At 48.4% G+C, this 20,617-nt stretch overlaps 1 protein-coding gene and 1 long non-coding RNA gene across 2 annotated transcripts in view; one reads left to right on the plus strand and one right to left on the minus strand.

Annotated features, from left to right (window-relative positions):
• Positions 1-20,617, plus strand: part of GOLGB1 (golgin B1) — a 71,458-nt gene that overhangs the window by 47,164 nt on the left and 3,677 nt on the right. Inside the window, exons 24-34 of the mRNA XM_081879563.1 lie at positions 1,352-1,425; positions 6,134-6,263; positions 7,108-7,218; positions 8,165-8,219; positions 11,211-11,321; positions 12,426-12,536; positions 12,743-12,798; positions 15,713-15,782; positions 17,155-17,336; positions 17,909-18,034; positions 19,311-19,671. Coding sequence (XP_081735689.1) covers positions 1,352-1,425; positions 6,134-6,263; positions 7,108-7,218; positions 8,165-8,219; positions 11,211-11,321; positions 12,426-12,536; positions 12,743-12,798; positions 15,713-15,782; positions 17,155-17,336; positions 17,909-18,034; positions 19,311-19,671 — 1,387 coding nt within the window. The remainder of the gene's footprint in view (positions 1-1,351; positions 1,426-6,133; positions 6,264-7,107; positions 7,219-8,164; positions 8,220-11,210; positions 11,322-12,425; positions 12,537-12,742; positions 12,799-15,712; positions 15,783-17,154; positions 17,337-17,908; positions 18,035-19,310; positions 19,672-20,617) is intronic.
• Positions 1-20,617, minus strand: part of LOC309352075 — a 73,297-nt gene that overhangs the window by 43,731 nt on the left and 8,949 nt on the right. The gene's annotated exons all lie outside the window — the stretch shown is intronic.

Consider the following 20,617-nt stretch of genomic DNA (forward strand, 5'->3'; position numbering starts at 1 on the left):
TACAAAAACTCATTTAAACATGCATACTTCTGGGGTAATTAAAACAGGACTAAAAAGGAATACATTCAGCAACCCCGGAGGTCATAAACAAGGAATAAACATGATAGGAAGGATGGCAAGGAAAGATAGGTATCTTAATCACCTTCATGTGAAAAACTTATTTTCTGGCCCTAAGATTAACAAAATCAAGGAAGGGTACGTCAAAGAACTGCCTACTATCTTTTATGGCCTAGAATGCCTGGCAAGGCAACTGGCAACCGGCCTGAGTCCTAGAATGCTTATACGTGCTTGTCAGACAGAGAGAAATGGGCAGTAGAGGAAAAATGGCATAAATATAGAAGCTTGTGGGAACTGACCAGAAATTATTGTCAATGAATCAAACCCAGTCAGCACAATGAATTCATTGTGGACACAATGGCTTGATGCATATTTCATAGTTCCTCATAGTAATCCCATCTGTTGCCTTTGTCCATGGAGTTTCCTTGGCAGGGATACTGGAGTGGCTGGCCGGTTCCTGCACCAGGTGGATCACGTTTGGTCAAAACTCTCCACTATAACCTGTCCGTCTTGGGTGGCCCTGCACGGCATGGCTCATAGCTTCTCTGAGTTATTCAAGCCCCTTCGCCACGGCAAAGCAATGATCCATGAAGGATCTACCTTCTCAACAAAGGTCCGTATAGTTAAAGCCATGGTTTTCCCAGTAGTGATGTATGGAAGTGAGAGCTGGACCATAAAGAAGGCTGGTCGCCAAAGAATGGATACTTTTGAATTATGGTGCTGGAGGAGACTCTTGAGAGTCCCATGGACTGCAAGAAGATCAAACCTCTCCATTCTGAAGGAAATCAGCCCTGAGTGCTCACTGGAAGGACAGATCCTGAAGCTGAGGCTCCAATACTTTGGCCACCTCATGAGAAGAGAAGACTCCCTGGAAAAGACCCCGATGTTGGGAAAGATGGAGGGCACAAGGAGAAGGGGATGACAGAGGCGAGATGGATGGTTGGACAGCGTTCTTGAAGCTACCAGCATGAATTTGACCAAACTGCGGGAACAGTGAAAGACAGGAGTGCCTGGCGTGCTCTGGTCCAGGGGGTCACGAAGAGTCGGACACGACTAAATGACTAAACAACAACAACAAATCCCATCTGATCACTACACTCTTTCCAGTCTTCTCTCTCTTCTCCCTCTTCCTTGTCCCACACCCTGGGCTCTGAGCCTTCTTCCCCTGAGGGTTCACTGGCTGTTTCCTCCCCACATCCCTCTGCTTCCAACTAGTCTTGTGACACAGGATAACGCAGAAGGCTGTGGCAATAATGTCGATGGCAATTTAGATCCATGTGTGTCTCTCTTGCAGAACGACATCTCAGAGAAAGAGCAGAGGTGGGGGGCGAAAACCATTGAGGGGTCCGGCCGCGCAGAGCACATCGAGTGAGTTATTGTTTCCTTTTCTCCTGCCGGTTCAAACCTTGAGTAATGGCCCAGGTGGCTTGTTAAAGCCATGCGGGCACCAGAGAGAGCAGACCCAGCACTTTGCTGCTGGGGGGGGGGTGTTGGTGGGGGTGGCAGGCCTCGGAAGGAATGAAGGGAAGCAGCAAAGGCCTCGGGGGGGGGGGGGGTAATTCCAGCAATTATTTGTCTCCTAGTTCTGTGCATTGTTAAAAACGGGTGTTGAGGACATGAGATTTTGACATTTGTTGTTTTTTTTATTTTTTAAAATTAGTTTTACACAAAATTACACACAATAACTGTAACCATTCCAAAACATAAAAATAAAACAAGTTCTGTCGAACCTTCAGACCTCCTTCCCTCCCTCCATGAGTTCCAATTCTATTTTTAAAAAATCTTTTTTCTTTTTTCCTGCATCTTTTCCCTTTATCCATCTATTACAGGGGTCAGCAAACTTTTTCAGCAGGGGGCCGGTCCACTGTCCCTCAGACCTTGTGGGGGGCCGGACTATATTTTGCAAAAAAATTTTAAACAATGAATGAATTCCCATGCCCCACAAATAACCCAGAGATGCATTTTAAATAAAAGGACACAACACATTCTACTCATGTAAAAATATGCTGATTCCCGGACTGTCCGCGGGCCAGATTGAGAAGGCCCCTGAGCCTTAAGTTTCCCTACCCATGATCTGTTATATAAGCATAGTAACCAAAGTTCATTTCACTTTACAACTGTCATTGTATCCCAGCCAATGATTTTAACTGTCTACAGTGGTCCTTTATTATGAAGTTATTCCAATCTTTTAAAAATCTTTTAAAAATACTTGGTCTTCCTGTTTTCTGATCTTACTAGCCAGTCTTGCCATTTCTGCATATTCCATCAGCTTGGCATTTTGACATTTGAACAGAGTGGCTTCTTAAAAGCATCATGCACAGCCCTCCAAAAGGAGACGACAAAAAAAGGGGCATTGCATTGCTCTGTGTTGCTTCCAGCTGTATAATGCTGTGATTCTTAGGACACAGGTGGGCATAGAATTTGCAGATATTTATAAACCACAGAACCTAGGGTTTGCCGATCGGAAGGTCAGCGGTTCAAATCCCTGCGACGGGGTGAGCTCCCGTTGCTCGGTCCCTGTTCCTGCCAACCTAGCAGTTCGAAAGCACGTCAAAGTGCAAGTAGATAAATAGGTACCGCTCCGGCGGGAAGGTAAACGGCATTTCCGTGCACTGCTCTGGTTTTCCAGAAGCGGCTTAGTTGTGCTGGCCACATGACCTAGAAAAACTGTCTGTGGACAAACCCTGGCTCCCTCGGCCAGTAAAGCGAGATGAGCGCCACAACCCCAGAGTCATCCAGTCGCAGACAACTCTGGGCTTGCGGTGCTCATCTTGCTTTATTGGCCGAGGGAGCCGGCGTACAGCTTCTGGGTCATGTGGCCAGCAGGACTAAGCCGCTTCTGGCAAACCAGAGCAGCGCATGGAAATGCCGTCTACCTTCCCGCCACAGTGGTACCTATTTATCTACTTGTACTTTGACATGCTTTCGAACTGCTAGGTTGGCAGGAGCAGGGACCGAGCAACGGGAGCTCACCCCATCGTGGAGATTCAAACCGCCGACCTTCTGATAGGCAAGCCCTAGGCTCTGTGGTTTAGACCACAGCGTCACCCGCGTCGGGGTAACGAAGTGCAAAATCATGTCAGCTTTTGTTGACATGATTGGCAATAAGCATCAGAGACTGCATAGAGCTATCTAGGAAAAGCACGAGCTATGTGCACACAGACCTCGCCTTTTAAAACCAAAGTATTAAAAAGTCTATGATCGGAACTCATATTCCCTTTAACCATTTAACCCACAGCACAACCTGCGTCCCTTACCTTTACCTATATATTAAATATAAAATTAGATGCCAATTTAGAAATTATTGCTATTAACAGAACTACCATGCACTTCACCATAGTGAGGATTAGAATCATAGAATCATAGAATCATAGAATCCTAGAGTTGGAAGAGGCCACAAGGTCCATCCAGTCCAACCCCCTGCCAAGCAGGAAACACCATCAGAGCACTCCTGACATATGGTTGTCAAGCCTCTGCTTAAAGACCTGCAAAGAAGGAGACTCCACCACACTCCTTGGCAGCAAATTCCACTGTCGAACAGCTCTTACTGTCAGGAAGTTCTTCCTAATGTTTAGGTGGAATCTTTTTTAGATTAGATTAGACTCATGGTTGAAAGATCTGTCTTCCTGGCTCATGCTGCAAATTGATGATGGGCAACTTCCAGGCCCCTGAAGCAGCAGCAGCAGCAGCAGCAGCAAGAGTAGCTCTGGCTTTTGAGGGTTCTTCATCTTTCACATGGACAGAGACAAAACGGACAGCTGGGATTCCTGCATTGCAGGGGGTTGGACTAGATGACCCCTGTGGGTCCCTTCCAAGTCTACGATTCTATGATTCTGTGACTTTCAGTCAGAGTTTTCCTTCAGACAGAGGACTGTCCCCTGTCAAGATTGAGCAGACCCTCTGCAAACTGGGTCCCAGGAACCCAGGACCTCCCTGTTCTTGAACACGGGTGCAAGAATCTGCATGGGAGACTCTGCCCCCAGATGCAGCAGTGCCTCTGGGCTGTGATTTGAAGCGGTCCAGGAAGCGGCACCTTCTGCCCTCTCAGGGCCAGTTGCAGGAGCTGGGCTGGGGTTCCTGCCCTGCGTCACGTCACCTTCAGGGGTTGCCATGGCTGCGCCTGCTTCTTGCAGGAAAAGGAAGTGGTGTGCGTTCAGTGAGCAGCTTGCCAAATAAGGGCTTTTGCAGGTCAGCCACAAATAGAAGAGCCTCCCGGAGAAGAAGGGGACGCTAATAGATGCATTGGCTTGTTTGGGGTCCACCTGGCTGAAGAGATATCATTGACTTACGTTGCACCCAGCATCTATGTGCCAGTTTGGGGCAGTTTCTCCAACCATGTAGGAATGACATCTAACTCCTTGTGATTTGCAGTGACTGGTGGTTCCTTGTTCTGCCCTCAGAAATCTGACTGAGCAAATGGTTTCCTTCCTCTTTCTAAAAGATTTCTGTATTCTTAGTATTTACAGTGGACCCTCTGGATACGAACTTAATTCGTCCCGGTGGTCTGTACTGACCCCGAAAAGTCTGTATTCGGAGGCGCCGCTTCTGCGCATGCACACGGCGTGATAGAGCATTTCTGCGCGACTGCGAAGCACGCAGAGCGCTTCTGCGCATGCGCGAAGCACGCAGAGTGCTTTTGCGCATGCGTACGCGGCAAAACCCAGAGGTATACACAGCAGGTTAGGTCCCAGTTGCCACAAAGCTAATCCAGCTGTTTCTTTGGGGTTCAGTGCACCTGCTGCATGCTCAAAATTCTAGTGCCATTGCATGGAGCCAAGACGCAAGACCTTCCTTCAGTAGCATATATGAGGAACCTGTTGGACCAGGCCAGTGGCCCGTTTGTTCAGCATCCTGTCTCACAGTGGCTGACCGGATGCCCCAAGCAATGCCCACAAGCAGGATCTGAGCCCAAGTGCCCTCTGGTATTCAGAAGCATTGCTGCCTTCAAACATGGAGACAGAATAAAGCCATTGTGGTTAGGAGCCATGGATAGCCCTCTCCTCCTCCTCCTCTTTTATTTAATTTTTTTGGTATTTATTATTGATAACAATTTATTGATTTTCCAAAAATAACAATACAAAAAAAAGGGGGGGGGGGAGAGTTCAGAACCAAATTAAAGCATAAATTTTGATCGACTTCCCTCCACTCCCCCTCTTGGTTCCATTATAATATACTTGTTTATGCATGTCCATAAAACCTTATATACTTAACAATCCAATTTTAAAACAAAAAATTCCTTCCAGTAGCACCTTAAAGACCTTCCAGTAGCCTTAAAGACCTTCCAGCTAAAATTCCTTCCAGTAGCACCTTAAAGACCAACTAAGTTAGTTCTAGGTATGAGCTTTCGTGTGCATGCACACTTCTTCAGATACACACACAAAGTATCTGTGTATCTGAAGAAGTGTGCATGCACACAAAAGCTCATACCTAGAACTAACTTAGTTGGTCTTTAAGGTGCTACTGGAAGGAATTTTTTGTTTTTACTATGGCAGACCAACACGGCTACCTATCTGCAATTTTAAAACCTTCTTCATCTTATTACAAGTGACTTTAAAAAGTTTTACTAATGTCAAAGCTTTTAAAATATGCTTTAAACAATTGCCCTTTTTGTAATAATTGGTCCTGCATAGTTCCATATTTTTTTTTCTGGGTTTTGTCACGCCGTGCACATGTGCAGAAGTGGCACCTCTGGATACTGATTTTTTTGGGTTCACACAGAACCCTGGAATGAATGAAATTTGTATCCACAGGGTCCACTGTACTTTCTGTACCAAGAAATGCAAACTGACAAAGGGTCCTTTCCAACACGACAAATCTACGATTTTATAAATGCTTGTTAAATAGCCAACATCATTTAATCTCCCTGCTAACCTATCAGGGTGGAAGCTAGATAAATGGGCCACGCAGAAATGACCTCAGTTCTGCCTGCAGGTGGCTGCCCATTGAACGCAGTATTTCTAGAGATGGGAGGGGGGAGGAGTAGAGAAGGGAGCTGCCTTGAAATGGTCTCTGGGTTGGGGGCCATTCAGCCCTGCATCCTTTTTCAAACTCCGCCCTTTGTGCTTTGGCTCTGCAGCATCCACAAGCTCAGGAGCAAAGTGTCTGAGGAACATGAAGTTCTCAAGAAGAAGGAGTTGGAGGCAGCGCCCAAGGCGTCCTACGGTTACGGGGGCAAGTTTGGCACGGAGAAGGACCGCATGGACAAGGTGCAAAAGGGGGAGGGTGCTGTTCTTTGGATGCTGCCAAGGTTTCGGGTTTGTTTGTGTATTTTGTGTGTGTGTATCCAAGAAGCTAAGGGACGTGGGTGGCGCTGTGGTCTAAACTGCAGAGCCTAGGGCTTGCTGATCAGAAGGTCGGCGGTTTGAATCCCCGTGACGGGGTGAGCTCCCATTGCTTGGTCCCGGCTCCTGCCAACCTAGCTGTTCGAAAGCACACCAGTGCAAGTAGATAAATAGGTACCGCTCCAGCGGGAAGGTAAACGGCGTTTCCGTGCACTGCTCTGGTTCACCAGAAGTGGCTTAGTCATGCTGGCCACATGACCCAGAAGCTGTACGCCGGCTCCCTCAGCCAGTAAAGCGAGATGAGCGCCACAACCCCAGAGTCAGTCACGACTGGACCTAGCCGTCAGGGGTCCCTTTACCTTTATCCAAGAAGCAAGGGCCCATTTTTCACGGTAGTAAGCTGGACCCTCACCCTCACCTCTGTTTGATGTTTAAAATATTTATTTCTTAATTTGGGGCTCAAAAAATTAGGGGTCATCTTATACATAGAACAATATGGTATCTCCTCTTTGCAAGACAGCTTTGTCACGTCTGCAAGCGGGCAGTGTGGGGCTCGCTGACTGATGCTCACAACTCCCCCCTTTGGAGTTGTCATCATCATGACATCATCATGATGTCAGGTGATTAACATCGGGGGTCTCCTCCACCTGTCAAAGTAGTTTGCAGAGAGGGGTGGGGAGCTGACCAACCAAACAACCAGGGCACCCTTGGAATTATCTGCCCAGAATTATCTGGCAGGATTTGACACCACTCTTTCTTGATTTCCCAGAGTGCTCTGGGCCATGAGTATGTTGCGGAAGTGGGAATGCACTCGTCTCAGACAGATGCAGCCAAAGGCTTCGGAGGGAAGTATGGGGTGCAGAGGGACCGAGCAGACAAGGTGAGTGTTGAAGTCCCGTTGTGTTTACCTTTGATATCTGCTGCGAGGGCGTTCCACAGGGCGGGCACCACCACCAAGAAGGCGCGCTGCCTGGTTCCATGCAACTTGGCTTCTCGCAGTGAGGGAACCAGCAGAAGGCCCTCGGAGCTGGACCTCAGTGTCCGGGCAGAACAATGGGGGTGGAGACGCTCCTGCAGGTATACTGGACCAAGGCTGTGTAGGGCTTTCAAGGTCAGCACCAACACTTTGAATTGTGCTTGGAAATGTACTGGGAGCCAATTTAGGTCTTTCACGACTGGTGTTATGTGGTCTCGGCAGCCACTCCCAGTCCCCAGTCTAGCTGCCGCATTCTGGATTAGTTGCAGTTTCCGGGTCACCTTCAAAGGTAGCCCCACATAGAGCGCATTGCAGTAGTCCAAGCAGGAGATAACCAGAGCATGCACCACTCTGGCAAGACAGTCCGCGGGCAGGGAGGGTCTCATCCTGCATACCAGATGGAGCTGGCAAACAGCTGCCCTGGACACAGAATTGATCTGCACCTCCATAGACAGCTGTGAGTCCAAAATGACCCCCAGGCTGCACACTTGGTCCTTCAGGGGCACAGTTATCCCATTCAGGACCAGGGAGTCCCCCCCACCTGCCCAACCCTTGTCCCCCAACAACAACCCCAATCCATTAACCGTCATCTAACTGCGTCCAGACACTTTCCAGACATTTTATGATTCTTTGAATCTCATTCTGTGTCTCTGAAGCGCCCACCTCTAGGTTACTGCTAGGCTGAGTGATCGTGACACTGGCCTGCCCCACTCATAGCATGTTGATTGCAAGCTCTTGGGGGCAGAGAGCTTTCCTCTTCATTTCCTTGTGTTGTTCTCTGTGGGTCTTTATATGTAGCTATAACAACAACAACAACAACAACAGCTTTCCTCACCTTTGGTTCCCACAGTCGGCTCTCGGTTTTGAGTACAAGGGCGAAGTCGAGATGCACACCTCCCAGAAAGGTAAGATGGGAGAGATTCCTGCTGCTTCGTTTTATTCCCCCTTCCCCCCTTCATTTTTTCCCCCCAGAAAACATTGGAGAGCTGCATTATAAAATTTGGAGAAGTGTGATTTTCAAAAGGCGTTTGTGTTTTGGTTTGTTTGCTTCTTGGTTCAGGAGATGCGAACAGCCAAACAGATTCCTCCCCCCCCCCCCCAGCAGCCATCCCTCTGCCTCTCTCTCCATGTGCTCCAAGGCCTCTGGAGAGGGAAGGTGCATTTTGAGCATGTGGAGAAACACAGGGGACCACATTTGTCCATGGCTGTAGGGCAGGCTGGAGCATGACGATAGATGCACACAGAGCTATGCGCCAGAAGGCAGTGCAAAAGAATGTTGTCTCCTACTGGAGTTCAGCCCACCATGAAACGCAGAGAGCATTCTCTATTTTAAGCATTTGGTGCGCCACACTTTAGCCATAAAGACTTCCAGAACGTCTTACATACAGTCAGAACAAGACAGTCCCTACCTGCAGGCTCACAGTCTAAAAAAACACAACACATGAGGGGAAATGGTCACGGAGGGAAGAGGAAAACAAAAACCCAGTCACCAGTTTCCTTTTTTTCATTTTAAATTTTTATTACAAATTTCAACACAGTAATTTTAAAAAAATACATCCTCCACATTGTTTCCCCCCTCCATTTTCCCCTCCCCCTCCCCCCTAAACAGACCCCCCCCGACTTTCCTCAGCTCCCTTCTCTGGTTTCTCAACACATCTTTCTATCTGCATGTTATAAAATTGCAAAGATCCTCAAATTATCTATCTATGTTATATAATACAAAGTTTGTGAATGTTTATTCAAAACCTGATGGTTCAGTTCATTTTGTTGCTTCTTCAAATATTTCGTAAAAGGTTCCCTTTCATCTTTGAAGTCACAGTTATCCTTGTCACATAGGTTGTGTGTCAATTTTGCCAATTCCGCATAGTCCATCAGTTTTTCTTGCCAAAGTTCTTTCGTCGGGATTTCCTCATTCTTCCATCCTTGTGCTATTAAGACTCTTGCCGCCATTATCGCATACATAAAAATGTTTTTTAGTTTCTTTGGCAGGTCTTTTCCCACAATCCCTAATAAAAAAGCTTCAGGCTTTTTCACAAATGTTAAATGAAACATTTTCTTTAACTCATTATATATCATTTCCCAAAACATTTTAATTTTGCTACAATCAGCAAAATTTTGCTACAATTTTGCTACAATTTGCTACACATATGGTAAAAAGTCCCTTCTTTTTCCTTACATCTCCAACACACATTTGAGCCAGTTTTATACATTTTCCCTAATTGTACTGGTGCCCAGTCACCAGTTTCTAAACAGCTGTTCCTATAAGACGGTTGGACTGCGCCTTGCATGCCTCCTTCCAGCAACTCCTGGTGACGAACATATCACTCTGTTTTTCTTTTGACCACATCAACAAGGAGGAGAGGAGGGTCTTGTCATCTGGGGAGCCCAGGACTTGCCAACACAATGCCCAGGGTTGCACCTCAGGGAAGTGACTTTGGTCCTGCTAATGCAGCAGTTCGGCTTCACTCCCAGAGGTGCACTCCATTGCCTCTGGAGAGCTGAGCCTTCAGCAAAAGTGATGAAATGTGTTTTCTGCTTCCCATCTCTCTTCTTCTGAGGCATCCTGAGAGCCCCACGGTGGCCGCTGAGGGGAGAGGAGGCCTGATGGGGCTGGCCTGTTTCAGCAGAGCTGATGGAGGGAGTTCTGCTTCCCAGCTCCATCTCACTCATGCCACTTCCGCTGAGATGGCCCAGCTCTTGTGGGTTGGAGCTGTTTCTGTTGGATCAACCCATCACCATCTGATGGATGATTTAGAAGGATTGGATCCGGCACCGCTTTCGCTGTGCGTGTGTGCCAGTATCCGCACTTAGCAGTTACATCTCAACACAGATCCTTCCTTGGAAGCATCTTCTAGGTTGAAGGTACACACAGGAGGCAATTGTGCTGGGCCCGGGGGTTAACCCGAGCAACGTGGTCCAGGTCTGGTCCTGAATCCAAGGATTCCACGAGGAGTCAGTCCAACTGGGCCAAGGCAGGAAACCAGGATAGGTCAGGCACAGGGTAACAGACAGGTTGCAGCAATGTTGCTCCCGCAACCTGGGGCGGGGTCCGGCAGCCTTTTATCTCTGACAGGGTAATGGCTGGTCCTGATCCCCCGGCGACTCACCTCCCTGTTTCGCCCGAAGGTGAGCACTCCTCCTGCAAGTATTCAGGTCTCTCCTTCTCTCAGACCTCAGTCTCTGCAGCTCGGGAGACGTCGGTGGGTGACTAGACCCAGAGGCCGCCTCAGCCTCCCCTGACCCAACTGGTAGTGGAGCAGCTGTAAGTGATGGCCCAGCTGGAGGCAACGAGGTCATCCCCGCATCTGGAGCCAGGGCAGGTTTAGGCCCCTGACTCGGCCCAGCTGGTGCTTGTTGCAGGGGAACCTGTGCAGACTGGGGCTCTTCAGAATCAGGCCCCAGACTGGGTTCAGATGCCGCCTGAGGCAAAGGATCCGGTGCGGACTGAGACTCCTCTGGCTCCGAGTCTGGGCCCGAGTCCCAGGCCATCACAGCAATAAACACTCATGGATGCCATAAAGATTCAGTCAAGTGTAGAAGTTTACTTGACAGGCAAATATTGGTAGCAAATATATATAGTCATTCACCACTGCTGTGGTCAAGGCATGCTTAGAGTCCAACAAGAGTCTCTCTCTGCTTCTTTCACTGCAAGGAGCAAGCAAGAGACTCACAACAACTTACGACAAGTTACACAGAACCGTTGCTACCCTCTGTGCATGTCCAAAGAACAGTTCCCACAGAAAACGTCCTTGCATAGACAGAACAATCTCAGCCTTCTACTGCTTCTTAAAACTTCTTCTCTGTTTCTGGAACAAATGATTCACCCACACACAGAGAGAGAATATCCAACAGTGTCTGCAACTCTCTGAAATTCACCAGGTTTCACCTCCTTGCAGATTACGCTGTTGGCTTTGGGGGCAAGTATGGTGTGCAAAAGGACCGCCAAGACAAATCTGCCCTGAGCTGGTCGCACAAAGAGGAATCGAAACCCCACGAGTCCCAGACAGGTGGGTGTTGAATGCCTCCTGGTTCAGAGAATGATGTGGGTGGAGCCTTCACTGTGTTGTTTAGCCCAGCCTTCCCCAACTTGGTGAAGTCCAGGGATTGCTAAACTCCATCATCCCTGGCTCTTGGCCATGCAGGCTATGGGGAGTTGGGGTTGCAATTACATCTGGAGGACACCTGGCTGTGGAAGGCTGGAGTCCTGTGTTTGAGAAGGATATTGGCAAGCTGGAAGATGTCCAGAGGAGGGCGACCAGGATGGTTGAGGGTCTGGAAAGCCAGTCTGATGAGGAACGGTTGAGGGAGCTGGGTACATTTAGCCTGGAAAAGAGGAGGCTGAGAGATGGGAGTCAAAGATCTGAAGGGTTGTCCCATGGAAGATGGAGCAAGCTTGTTTTCTGCTGCTCCAGAGGACTCCCAAACCAATGCTTTCAAATGACAAGAAATGAGATTCTGTGGAACTTTAGGAAGAACTTTTTGACAGTAAGAGATTTTTGACAGTGGGACGGACCCTCCCTCAAAAGGTGGTGGATCATCCTACCTTGGAGGTTTTTAAACAGAGGTTGGATAGGTATCGGTCAAGACCACCTTAGCTGTGATTCCTGCATTGCAGGGGGTTGGAGATGACCCTTGAGAATAATAATAGTAATAATAGTAATAGTAATAATAATAATATTTATTATTATTATTATTATTATTATTTATACCCCACCCATATGGCTGGGTTTCCCCAGCCACCCTGGGCGGCTTCCAACCAAATATTAAAAACAATACAGCAATTAAAAACAATTTTATGATTCTCTGTTAACTATCCATAGCTCAGTTGTTGGGGAACAGAAGTTGCTAACCTCCAAACCACAGGCATGAAGTGCCCCCCCATGCACATTTCCTTCCCATCCCACTATTTTGGGCACCCCTTGAATCCCAGGTGAGGGAAACCGATGCTGTTGTGCCTTGGTGCTGCTTGTGAGCTTCCCAACTGGGGCCCCTGATTGGCCACCATGAGAACAATGGATCCAGCAGCCAAGATCTTCTGATGTGGTGCAGACCACGGAGCAATATGGGGTCAGCTCTTTCATCTTTCTGAAATTCACTCATCCCCCTTGCAGATTACGCCGTTGGCTTTGGGGGCAAGTACGGTGTGCAAAAAGACCGCCAAGACAAATCTGCCCTGAGCTGGTCACACAGGGAGGAATTGAAACCTCATGAGTCCCAGACAGGTGGGTGTTGAATGCCTCCCGGTTCAGAGAATGATGTGGGGTGGGGTGGGGTGGGGTGGGGTGGGGAGGGTGTTAAGCCCCTGGAAGAGGCTGTCAAATGTATAGAGCCCATCACGGAGATGGGCTTGCCTTTGCTGAAAGGCTCCTGTGGCTTGGTTTCTGGAGGGCCATTCATTTCCTCCCTTTCCCCCCTTCCCACATTGCAGATCATGCCAAGGGATTTGGGGGCCGCTATGGGGTGCAGAAGGACCGGGTGGACAAGGTAAGCAGAGCTCGCCCCTCCACTTTCCACCAAATGCCCTCTATGGGGCAAATAATCCATGCTGATAAGATCCTGTGAGCACCCATGATTGACCTTCTCAGAGTCTGGTTCTGGGAGGGAATGATGCGCAGCCTCTTACAGAAAGATCTCCCACATGGAGGTGAGGAACCTGTGTCATCTCTGTCCTGGCCAGCTGGGTGTACTGTGGACCTCTCTTTGCAGAGCGCTGCTGGTTTCAACGAGATGGAAGCTCCAACTTCTTCTTTTTTTAAAATAATATTTATTACTTTTAAAACTTACAAAAAAGAAAAAGGGAAGTGCTGGGTGAGATCCCATGGACAGTAATACTAAAAGGAAAGGGAGTTCATGATGGCTGGGAGTTTGTTAAGAGGGAGATAGTAAAAGCACAACTTCAGGCAATACCAATGAGACGGAAACATGGAAGGTGCCTAAAGAAGCCAGGGTGGCTATCTAAAGAACTTTTAACTGAGTTAAGATTAAAAAAGGATGTGTACAAAAAATGGAAAAGGGGGGAAACCACCAAAGAGGAATTCAAACAAATAGCCAGCACGTGTAGACACCAAGTCAGAAAAGCTAAAGCACAGAATGAACTCAGGCTTGCTAGAGAGGTTAAAAGCAACAAAAAAGGCTTTTATGGGTATGTTCGTAGCAAAAGGAAGAACAAAGAAACAGTGGGGTCACTCAGAGGAGAAGATGGTGAAATGCAAACAGGGGACACAGAAAGGGCTGAACTCCTCAATGCCTTCTTTGCCTCAGTCTTCTCCGATAAAGAAAACAATGCCCGACCTGAAGAATTTGGAGCAAATGATTCAGCAGAGGAAACACAGCCCAGAATAACTAAGGAGATAGTACAAGAATACTTGGCTAGTTTAGATGTATTCAAGTCTCCAGGGCCAGATGAACTGCATCCAAGAGTATTAAAAGAACTGGCAGATGTGATCTCAGAACCACTGGCAGTCATCTTCGAGAATTCCTGGAGAACAGGCGAAGTCCCGGCAGACTGGAGGAGGGCAAATGTTGTCCCTATTTTCAAAAAGGGGAAAAGAGAGGACCCAAATAATTACCGCCCAGTCAGTCTGACATCAATACCAGGGAAGATTCTGGAGCAGATCATTAAGCAAACAGTTTGTGAGCACCTAGAAAGGAATACTGTGATCACCAATAGTCAGCATGGATTTCTGAAAAATAAGTCGTGTCAGACTAACCTGATCTCGTTTTTTGACAGAATTACAAGCCTGGTAGATGGAGGGAACGCAGTGGATGTAGCCTACCTTGATTTCAGCAAGGCATTTGACAAGGTGCCCCATGATATTCTTGTAAAGAAGCTGGTAAAATGTGGTCTTGACTATGCTACCACTCAGTGGATTTGTAACTGGCTGACTGACCGAACCCAAAGGGTGCTCATCAATGGTTCCTCTTCATCCTGGAGAAGAGTGACTAGTGGGGTGCCACAGGGTTCTGTCTTGGGCCCGGTCTTATTCAACATCTTTATCAACGACTTGGATGATGGACTCAAGGGCATCCTGATCAAATTTGCAGATGACACCAAACTGGGAGGGGTGGCTAACACCCCAGAGGACAGGATCACACTTCAAAACGACCTTGACAGATTAGAGAACTGGGCCAAAACAAACAAGATGAATTTTAACAGGGAGAAATGTAAAGTATTGCACTTGGGCAAAAAAAATGAGAGGCACAAATACAAGATGGGTGACACCTGGCTTGAGAGCAGTACATGTGAAAAGGATCTAGGAGTCTTGGTTGACCACAAACTTGACATGAGCCAACAGTGTGACGCGGCAGCTAAAAAAGCCAATGCAATTCTGGGCTGCATCAATAGGAGTATTGCATCTAGATCAAGGGAAGTAATAGTGCCACTGTATTCTGCTCTGGTCAGACCTCACCTGGAGTACTGTGTCCAGTTCTGGGCACCACAGTTCAAGAAGGACACTGACAAACTGGAACATGTCCAGAGGAGGGCAACCAAAATGGTCAAAGGCCTGGAAACGATGCCTTATGAAGAACGGCTAAGGGAGCTGGGCATGTTTAGCCTGGAGAAGAGGAGGTTAAGGGGTGATATGATAGCCATGTTCAAATATATAAAAGGATGTCACATAGAAGAGGGAGAAAGGTTATTTTCTGCTGCTCCAGAGAAGCGGACACGGAGCAATGGTTCCAAACTACAAGAAAGAAGATTCCACCTAAACATTAGGAAGAACTTCCTGACAGTAAGAGCTGTTCGACAGTGGAATTTGCTGCCAAGGAGTGTGGTGGAGTCTCCTTCTTTGGAGGTCTTTAAGCGGAGGCTTGACAACCATATGTCAGGAGTGCTCTGATGGTGTTTCCTGCTTGGCAGGGGGTTGGACTCGATGGCCCTTGTGGTCTCTTCCAACTCTATGATTCTATGATTCTATGATTCTATGATTCTAAAAGACAAAAAAAAAAAAAAAACAAGAAAGGGAAAAAACAATACAATACAATATATAAGCAATACAAAACACAAGATTAACACATTGACCTAAACAAAACAAAACGAAAACAATTTAAAAACATACATCATGCCATTTCAGTACTCTATCTTTCATACCCTTGTTTCATCGACCTCCTCTCACCTCCCTTTTTGTATTCCCCTTCTATTAATTGTTTCAGCAATTCCTTTCCACCTTTCTCTATTTTCTGTCATATAAATATCTTTTTTATTTTACCCCTGTTTTCCATTAATACTATAATGCTTATTTATGCTTAACTCCTTATAACATTTCTACTAAAGCCATAAGATTTCATTCCAACATTTTTCTAACACTCAGTAATTTTACAATATTTCTATTTCTAAAAATAAACTTTAAACTTTTTCCAATCTTCTTCCACTATCTCTGTGGACCTCTCTTTGCAGAGCGCTGCTGGTTTCAACGAGATGGAAGCTCCAACTTCCTCGTATGAGAAGACAACGCCTGTGGAGGCCGGTAAGTCCTTTCCTAGGCCAACCTGTCAAGGTCAGTGAGTCGATGCCCACAATGATCCATGAGTGATGTTGGAAAAGCCCTAGGAATCGAGACCCCCTAGTTGCTGAAAGGAAGCTATTTGCACCAGAGCCTTAGCAAGCCTAGGGTAGGTGCCTCTAGGTGCCTCCTGCACTAAGGGCTCTAGACTGAGCCAGGGGGCTGGAGAAGGTGCCCCCCCAAGTCCCCCCAACTCCACAATCCACTATAAAGTCAAGTTGCATCATGCATGCATTTTGCTTCAGAGAATTCAGCCATACACGCTTGGCTGCAGCTCCGTTCTAGATCCATTCCAGCCTTTTTCTTCTGCCTTCATCTCTCTTTCTCTCTGCCTGCCTGCCTGCCTCCTCCTCCTCCTCCCATCGACAGGTTGCTCACATGTGGAAGAGTGAGGGGAGGCAGTGGAGACATTGTGGGGGGAGTTCCCCACGGGGCTTACACCCCCCCCCCACTTGCCAGCCAAGGTAAAGATAATTTTGGCTATGCTCGTGACCCTCAGAACCAACCCTCTGCATATGATGCAACTTGACGGCATATTTTGGAACGTTGTCGGTTGGTTCACTGTGCATTTATGCCCCCCCCCCAAGATAAAAAGGCAAAGGGGCCCCTGACCATTAGGTCCACTTGTGACCGACTCTGGGGTTGCAGCACTCATCTCGCTTTATTGGCCGAGGGAGCCGGCGTACAGCTTCCAGGTCATGTGGCCAGCATGACTAAGCCACTTCTGGCGAACCAGAGCAGCGCACGGAAACGCCGTTTACCTTCCTGCCAGAGCGGTACCTATTTATCTACTTGCACTTTGACAAGCTTTCGTACTGCTAGGTTGGCAGGAGCAGGGACCAAGCAACGGGAGCTCACCCTGTTGCGGGGATTCGAACCGCCGACCTTCTGATCGGCAAGTCCTAGGCTCTGTGGTTTAACCCACAGTGCCACCCGTGTCCCTGGTACAACTGTATAGCCTCATACAAAAGACAATACGCTTCGCTTTTGGAACCCCTAGATGGGCCCATGTTGCAGTCCTAGGCACCTGCCTCTCCTGTGGCCCTTCGCAACGGAAGTTGCCTTGAGTTGAAGCCACCCACAGCGCCACCCGCGTCCCTAGATATTGCATCCCCCAAGATATTGTAACCCAATTTTGCATGACGGTTCTTGAGATTAAGGAGCAGACTTGCTGCACTGACTTCAAAACTGCACTGATTTCTTGTGTCTCTTTGAATTCCTGTGCTGCGTTGGGTACCAGGCTGTTAGTTTTATAACAAACTGTGTTATGCAGTGGGTGGGTGGAGGGAGGCCCCCACAGCCAAGTCTTCACCCTGCCCCTTGTCATTGTCACCAGCTTCTGCTGGAGCAGGTAACCTGAGGCAGCGGTTCGAGAACATGGCCAAGTCAGCCGAGGAAGATAACCGGAAGAGGGCAGAGGAAGAGCGAGCGCGTCGCCAGGCCCGGGAGAAGCAGGAGCGCCAGGCAGCCCAGAAGCAGCTGCAGGAGCAGGAGGAACAACGAGAACAGGAACAGGAGGTGAGGCCGGAATTGGATAGATCTAAAGGATCTAATGATGTTTTCTTTAAGAGCGGGCGCACCACTGCCTCATTCAATTCCCCTGGGAATGTCCCGGTGCCAAGGGACAAATTGATGATATCCCCCAGGGGGGCCCGCACCTCGTCTGGACACGCTCTAATCAGCCAGGACGGGCACAGGTCAAGAGGACAGGTGGTGGGCTTTCCAGCTCGGAGGAGTCTGTCCACATCGGCTGGGGATATCAGATCAAAGTGGTTCAATACTGGACCCGAGGACATTCAAACTATATCCTTGTTCTTCCTGTGTATGGCAATTATTCTGTCCGTGTTGTTTCTTCCTGTCCTTGTGAAATATTATGTCTATCTTTTCCCAGTTGTTGCTGTTCTCCATCATGCCTTGGGCGGAGCTGTTATCCCATTTTAAACTCCTGCCTTTTATATGTTTCCAGCTTTTTGTATCTGACCTGATCTGTATAAGCTGCCTTGAGTCTACTCTCTGGGAAAAAGGCAGAAAAAACAGTATCATCATCATCATCATTATAGTTTTATTTTTATTTATTTTTATCCTTTCAGGAAACCCAGAGAACTGAGGAGCCAAGGAGCAAGGCTCCAGCCCCCAGACTCTCGCCAGGGCCCATGAAAGTGGGCAGAGAGGACATGGGCTTGCCCCCTGTGCCACCGCCAGCCCCTGAGCACCAGGTAAGGGCTCACTCGTGCCCAAGATGGCGATGCTTTGGGGAACACCAATGGAGAGGTGCCACCCAAGAGGTGTAGAGTGGCCAAGGGGGCTGGACAGTTCCTCTCAGCTTGTGGACTGACCTCCATGTCAGACGCTCGTCCTACACTCGAGTAGGACCCTAGCAGAGACACCTGCCCAATTGGCATGTTCTCTCCCTCCTGGTCAATTGTTCGGGAGCTTCAAAAGCTTTCTTCTGCCCGAACATCACAGCGACTAATGCCAACCGACACCGGCACACTTAGGGATCCGCAGAGTTTGCGCACCTTGCATGACAGACCTCAGCAACTCAGCATTTTGGCTAATCTACTTTATTTACATATAAACACACATGGCGCACTGCAACATGCAAACGAGATGAAATGTAAAGATGCAAAGTTTAATTTTGTAAACCATCAGATGGGAGGGAGGGAAGCCATTAGGCTCAGTTGATCCAAAGAGATAAAATAAGAGGGTATGATGTTACGTAATGTGATTATATGTAAAACCAATAAAAATCATAAAAAATACAGTGGTACCTCTGGATGTGAACAGGATCCGTTCCAGAGCCCCATTCACATCCAGAAGCGAATGCAACCCGCGTCCACGCGTTGCCGCTTCTGCGCATGCACGTGATGCCATTTTGAACAGCTCCCAACAAAATATTTAAAATACAAAAAACCCCAGACATTAAAAACTTAAACAGGGCTGCCTTCAGATGTCTTCTAAAAGTCTGGTAGTTGTTGTTCTCTTTGACATCTGATGGGAGGCTGTTCCACAGGGCAGGCGCCACCACCGAGAAGGCCCTCTGCCTGGTTCCCTGTAACCTCACTTCTTGGAGGGAGGGAACTGCCAGAAGGCCCTTGGAGCTGGACCTCCGTGTCCGGGCTGAACTATAGGGGTGGGCAGTGCTTTTTTCCTAAAAAAATGTTTAGCGGTCCTGTCATTTTCTTACTCATAATGAACTACTGCCCCTCAATAAGACCAAACTTAGACTGACAAAATGTTTAGGGTATGCATACCCCTGCATACCCCCAGGGAAAAGCACTGGGTGTGGGACTTCTGCATGCAGAGCATCTGTGCCTGCGCAAGTGGTGAAACCCAGAGGTAACGTGCTCCGTTACTTTCGGGTTGCCGCAGCGCGCAACCTGAAAATACTTATCCCGAAGCTGCTTCAACCCAGGGTATGACTGTAAACTTAGGTGAATCAGTTTGAACTGGCAGGGCTCTCATTTTGCTCTCCATATTCCCCATGCCCAGGCAGCGCCAGCGGAGGAAGAGGAAGAGGAACCGCCTCCAGCTCTTCCTCCACGGAGCCTGCTCTGGGGCGAGGGCCTTGCAGAGCCACCCAAGCCATCTTACGTGCCGCCACCACTGCCACCTGCAGACACGGAAAGCCAGGACTACGGCGGTGACTATGAGGAAGTGGGGGGGCCCTTGGACCACCAGGAGCCTCCCAGCTTGGATGAGGATTACGCCGATGGAGGAGACTACGAGGAGATGCCAGGTGGCCTTGATGGGGACGAAACCATCTACGACAATGCTCTGGACGCCGACCAGGAGGACTACGAGGAGATCCCAGATCAGGTTCCCAGCAACCGTGGAGGAGCGCCCTTGGCAGGTGAGAGAAAGGAAGGCATTCATAGCCCTACTGGGGGTGCCGCCATTGGGGATACTACTACTACTAGCAATAATAATAATAATAATAATAATAATAATAATAATAATAATGATGATGCAGTGGTACCTCTACTTACAAGGGACGTGGGTGGCACTGTGGGTTAAATCACAGAGCCTAGGGCTTGCCAGTCAGAAGGTCGATGGTTCGAATCCCTGCGACGGGGTGAGCTCCCGTTGCTCGGTCTCTGCTCCTGCCAACCTAGCAGTTTGAAAGCACAAAAGTGCAAGTAGATAAATAGGTACCGCTCTGGCGGGAAGGTAAACGGCGTTTCCATGTGCTGCTCTGGTTCGCCAGAAGCGGCTTAGTCCTGCTGGCCACATGACCCGGAAGCTGTACGCCGGCTCCCTCGGCCAGTAAAGAGAGATGAGCGCCGCAACCCCAGAGTCGGCCACGACTGGACCTAATGGTCAGGGGTCCCTTTACCTTTCCCTCTACTTACACACACACCTCTGTTTACGTATCCTTCAGGATACGCACATGACATTCCCAGAAGTATTTTTCTGGGTTTCTACCATGCCATGCGCATGCGCAGAACAGGCACTTTCGGTTGCGAAAACCTCAGGATCTGACTGGAGCTTTGGAACGGATCCTGTCTGCAACCGGAGGTACCACTGTAATAAATTATTTGTACCCTGCCATCTGGGTGGGTTTCCCCAGCCACTCTGGGCAGCTCCCAACAAAATATCAAAAATACAAAAAAAATCAGACATTAAAAACTTCCCTAAACAGGGCTGCCTTCAGGTGTCTTCTAAAAGTTATGCAGTTCTTTATCTCCCTAATATCTGGTGGGAGGGCGTTCCACAGGGTGGGCGCCACCACCGAGAAGGCCCTCTGCCTGGTTCCCTGTAACCTCACTTCTCGGAGGGAGGGAACCGCCAGAAGGCCC

Source organism: Podarcis erhardii (genome assembly GCF_964252035.2).
Source record: "Podarcis erhardii genome assembly, chromosome: 10".
In the NCBI taxonomy this organism is placed as follows: Eukaryota; Metazoa; Chordata; class Lepidosauria; order Squamata; family Lacertidae; genus Podarcis; species Podarcis erhardii.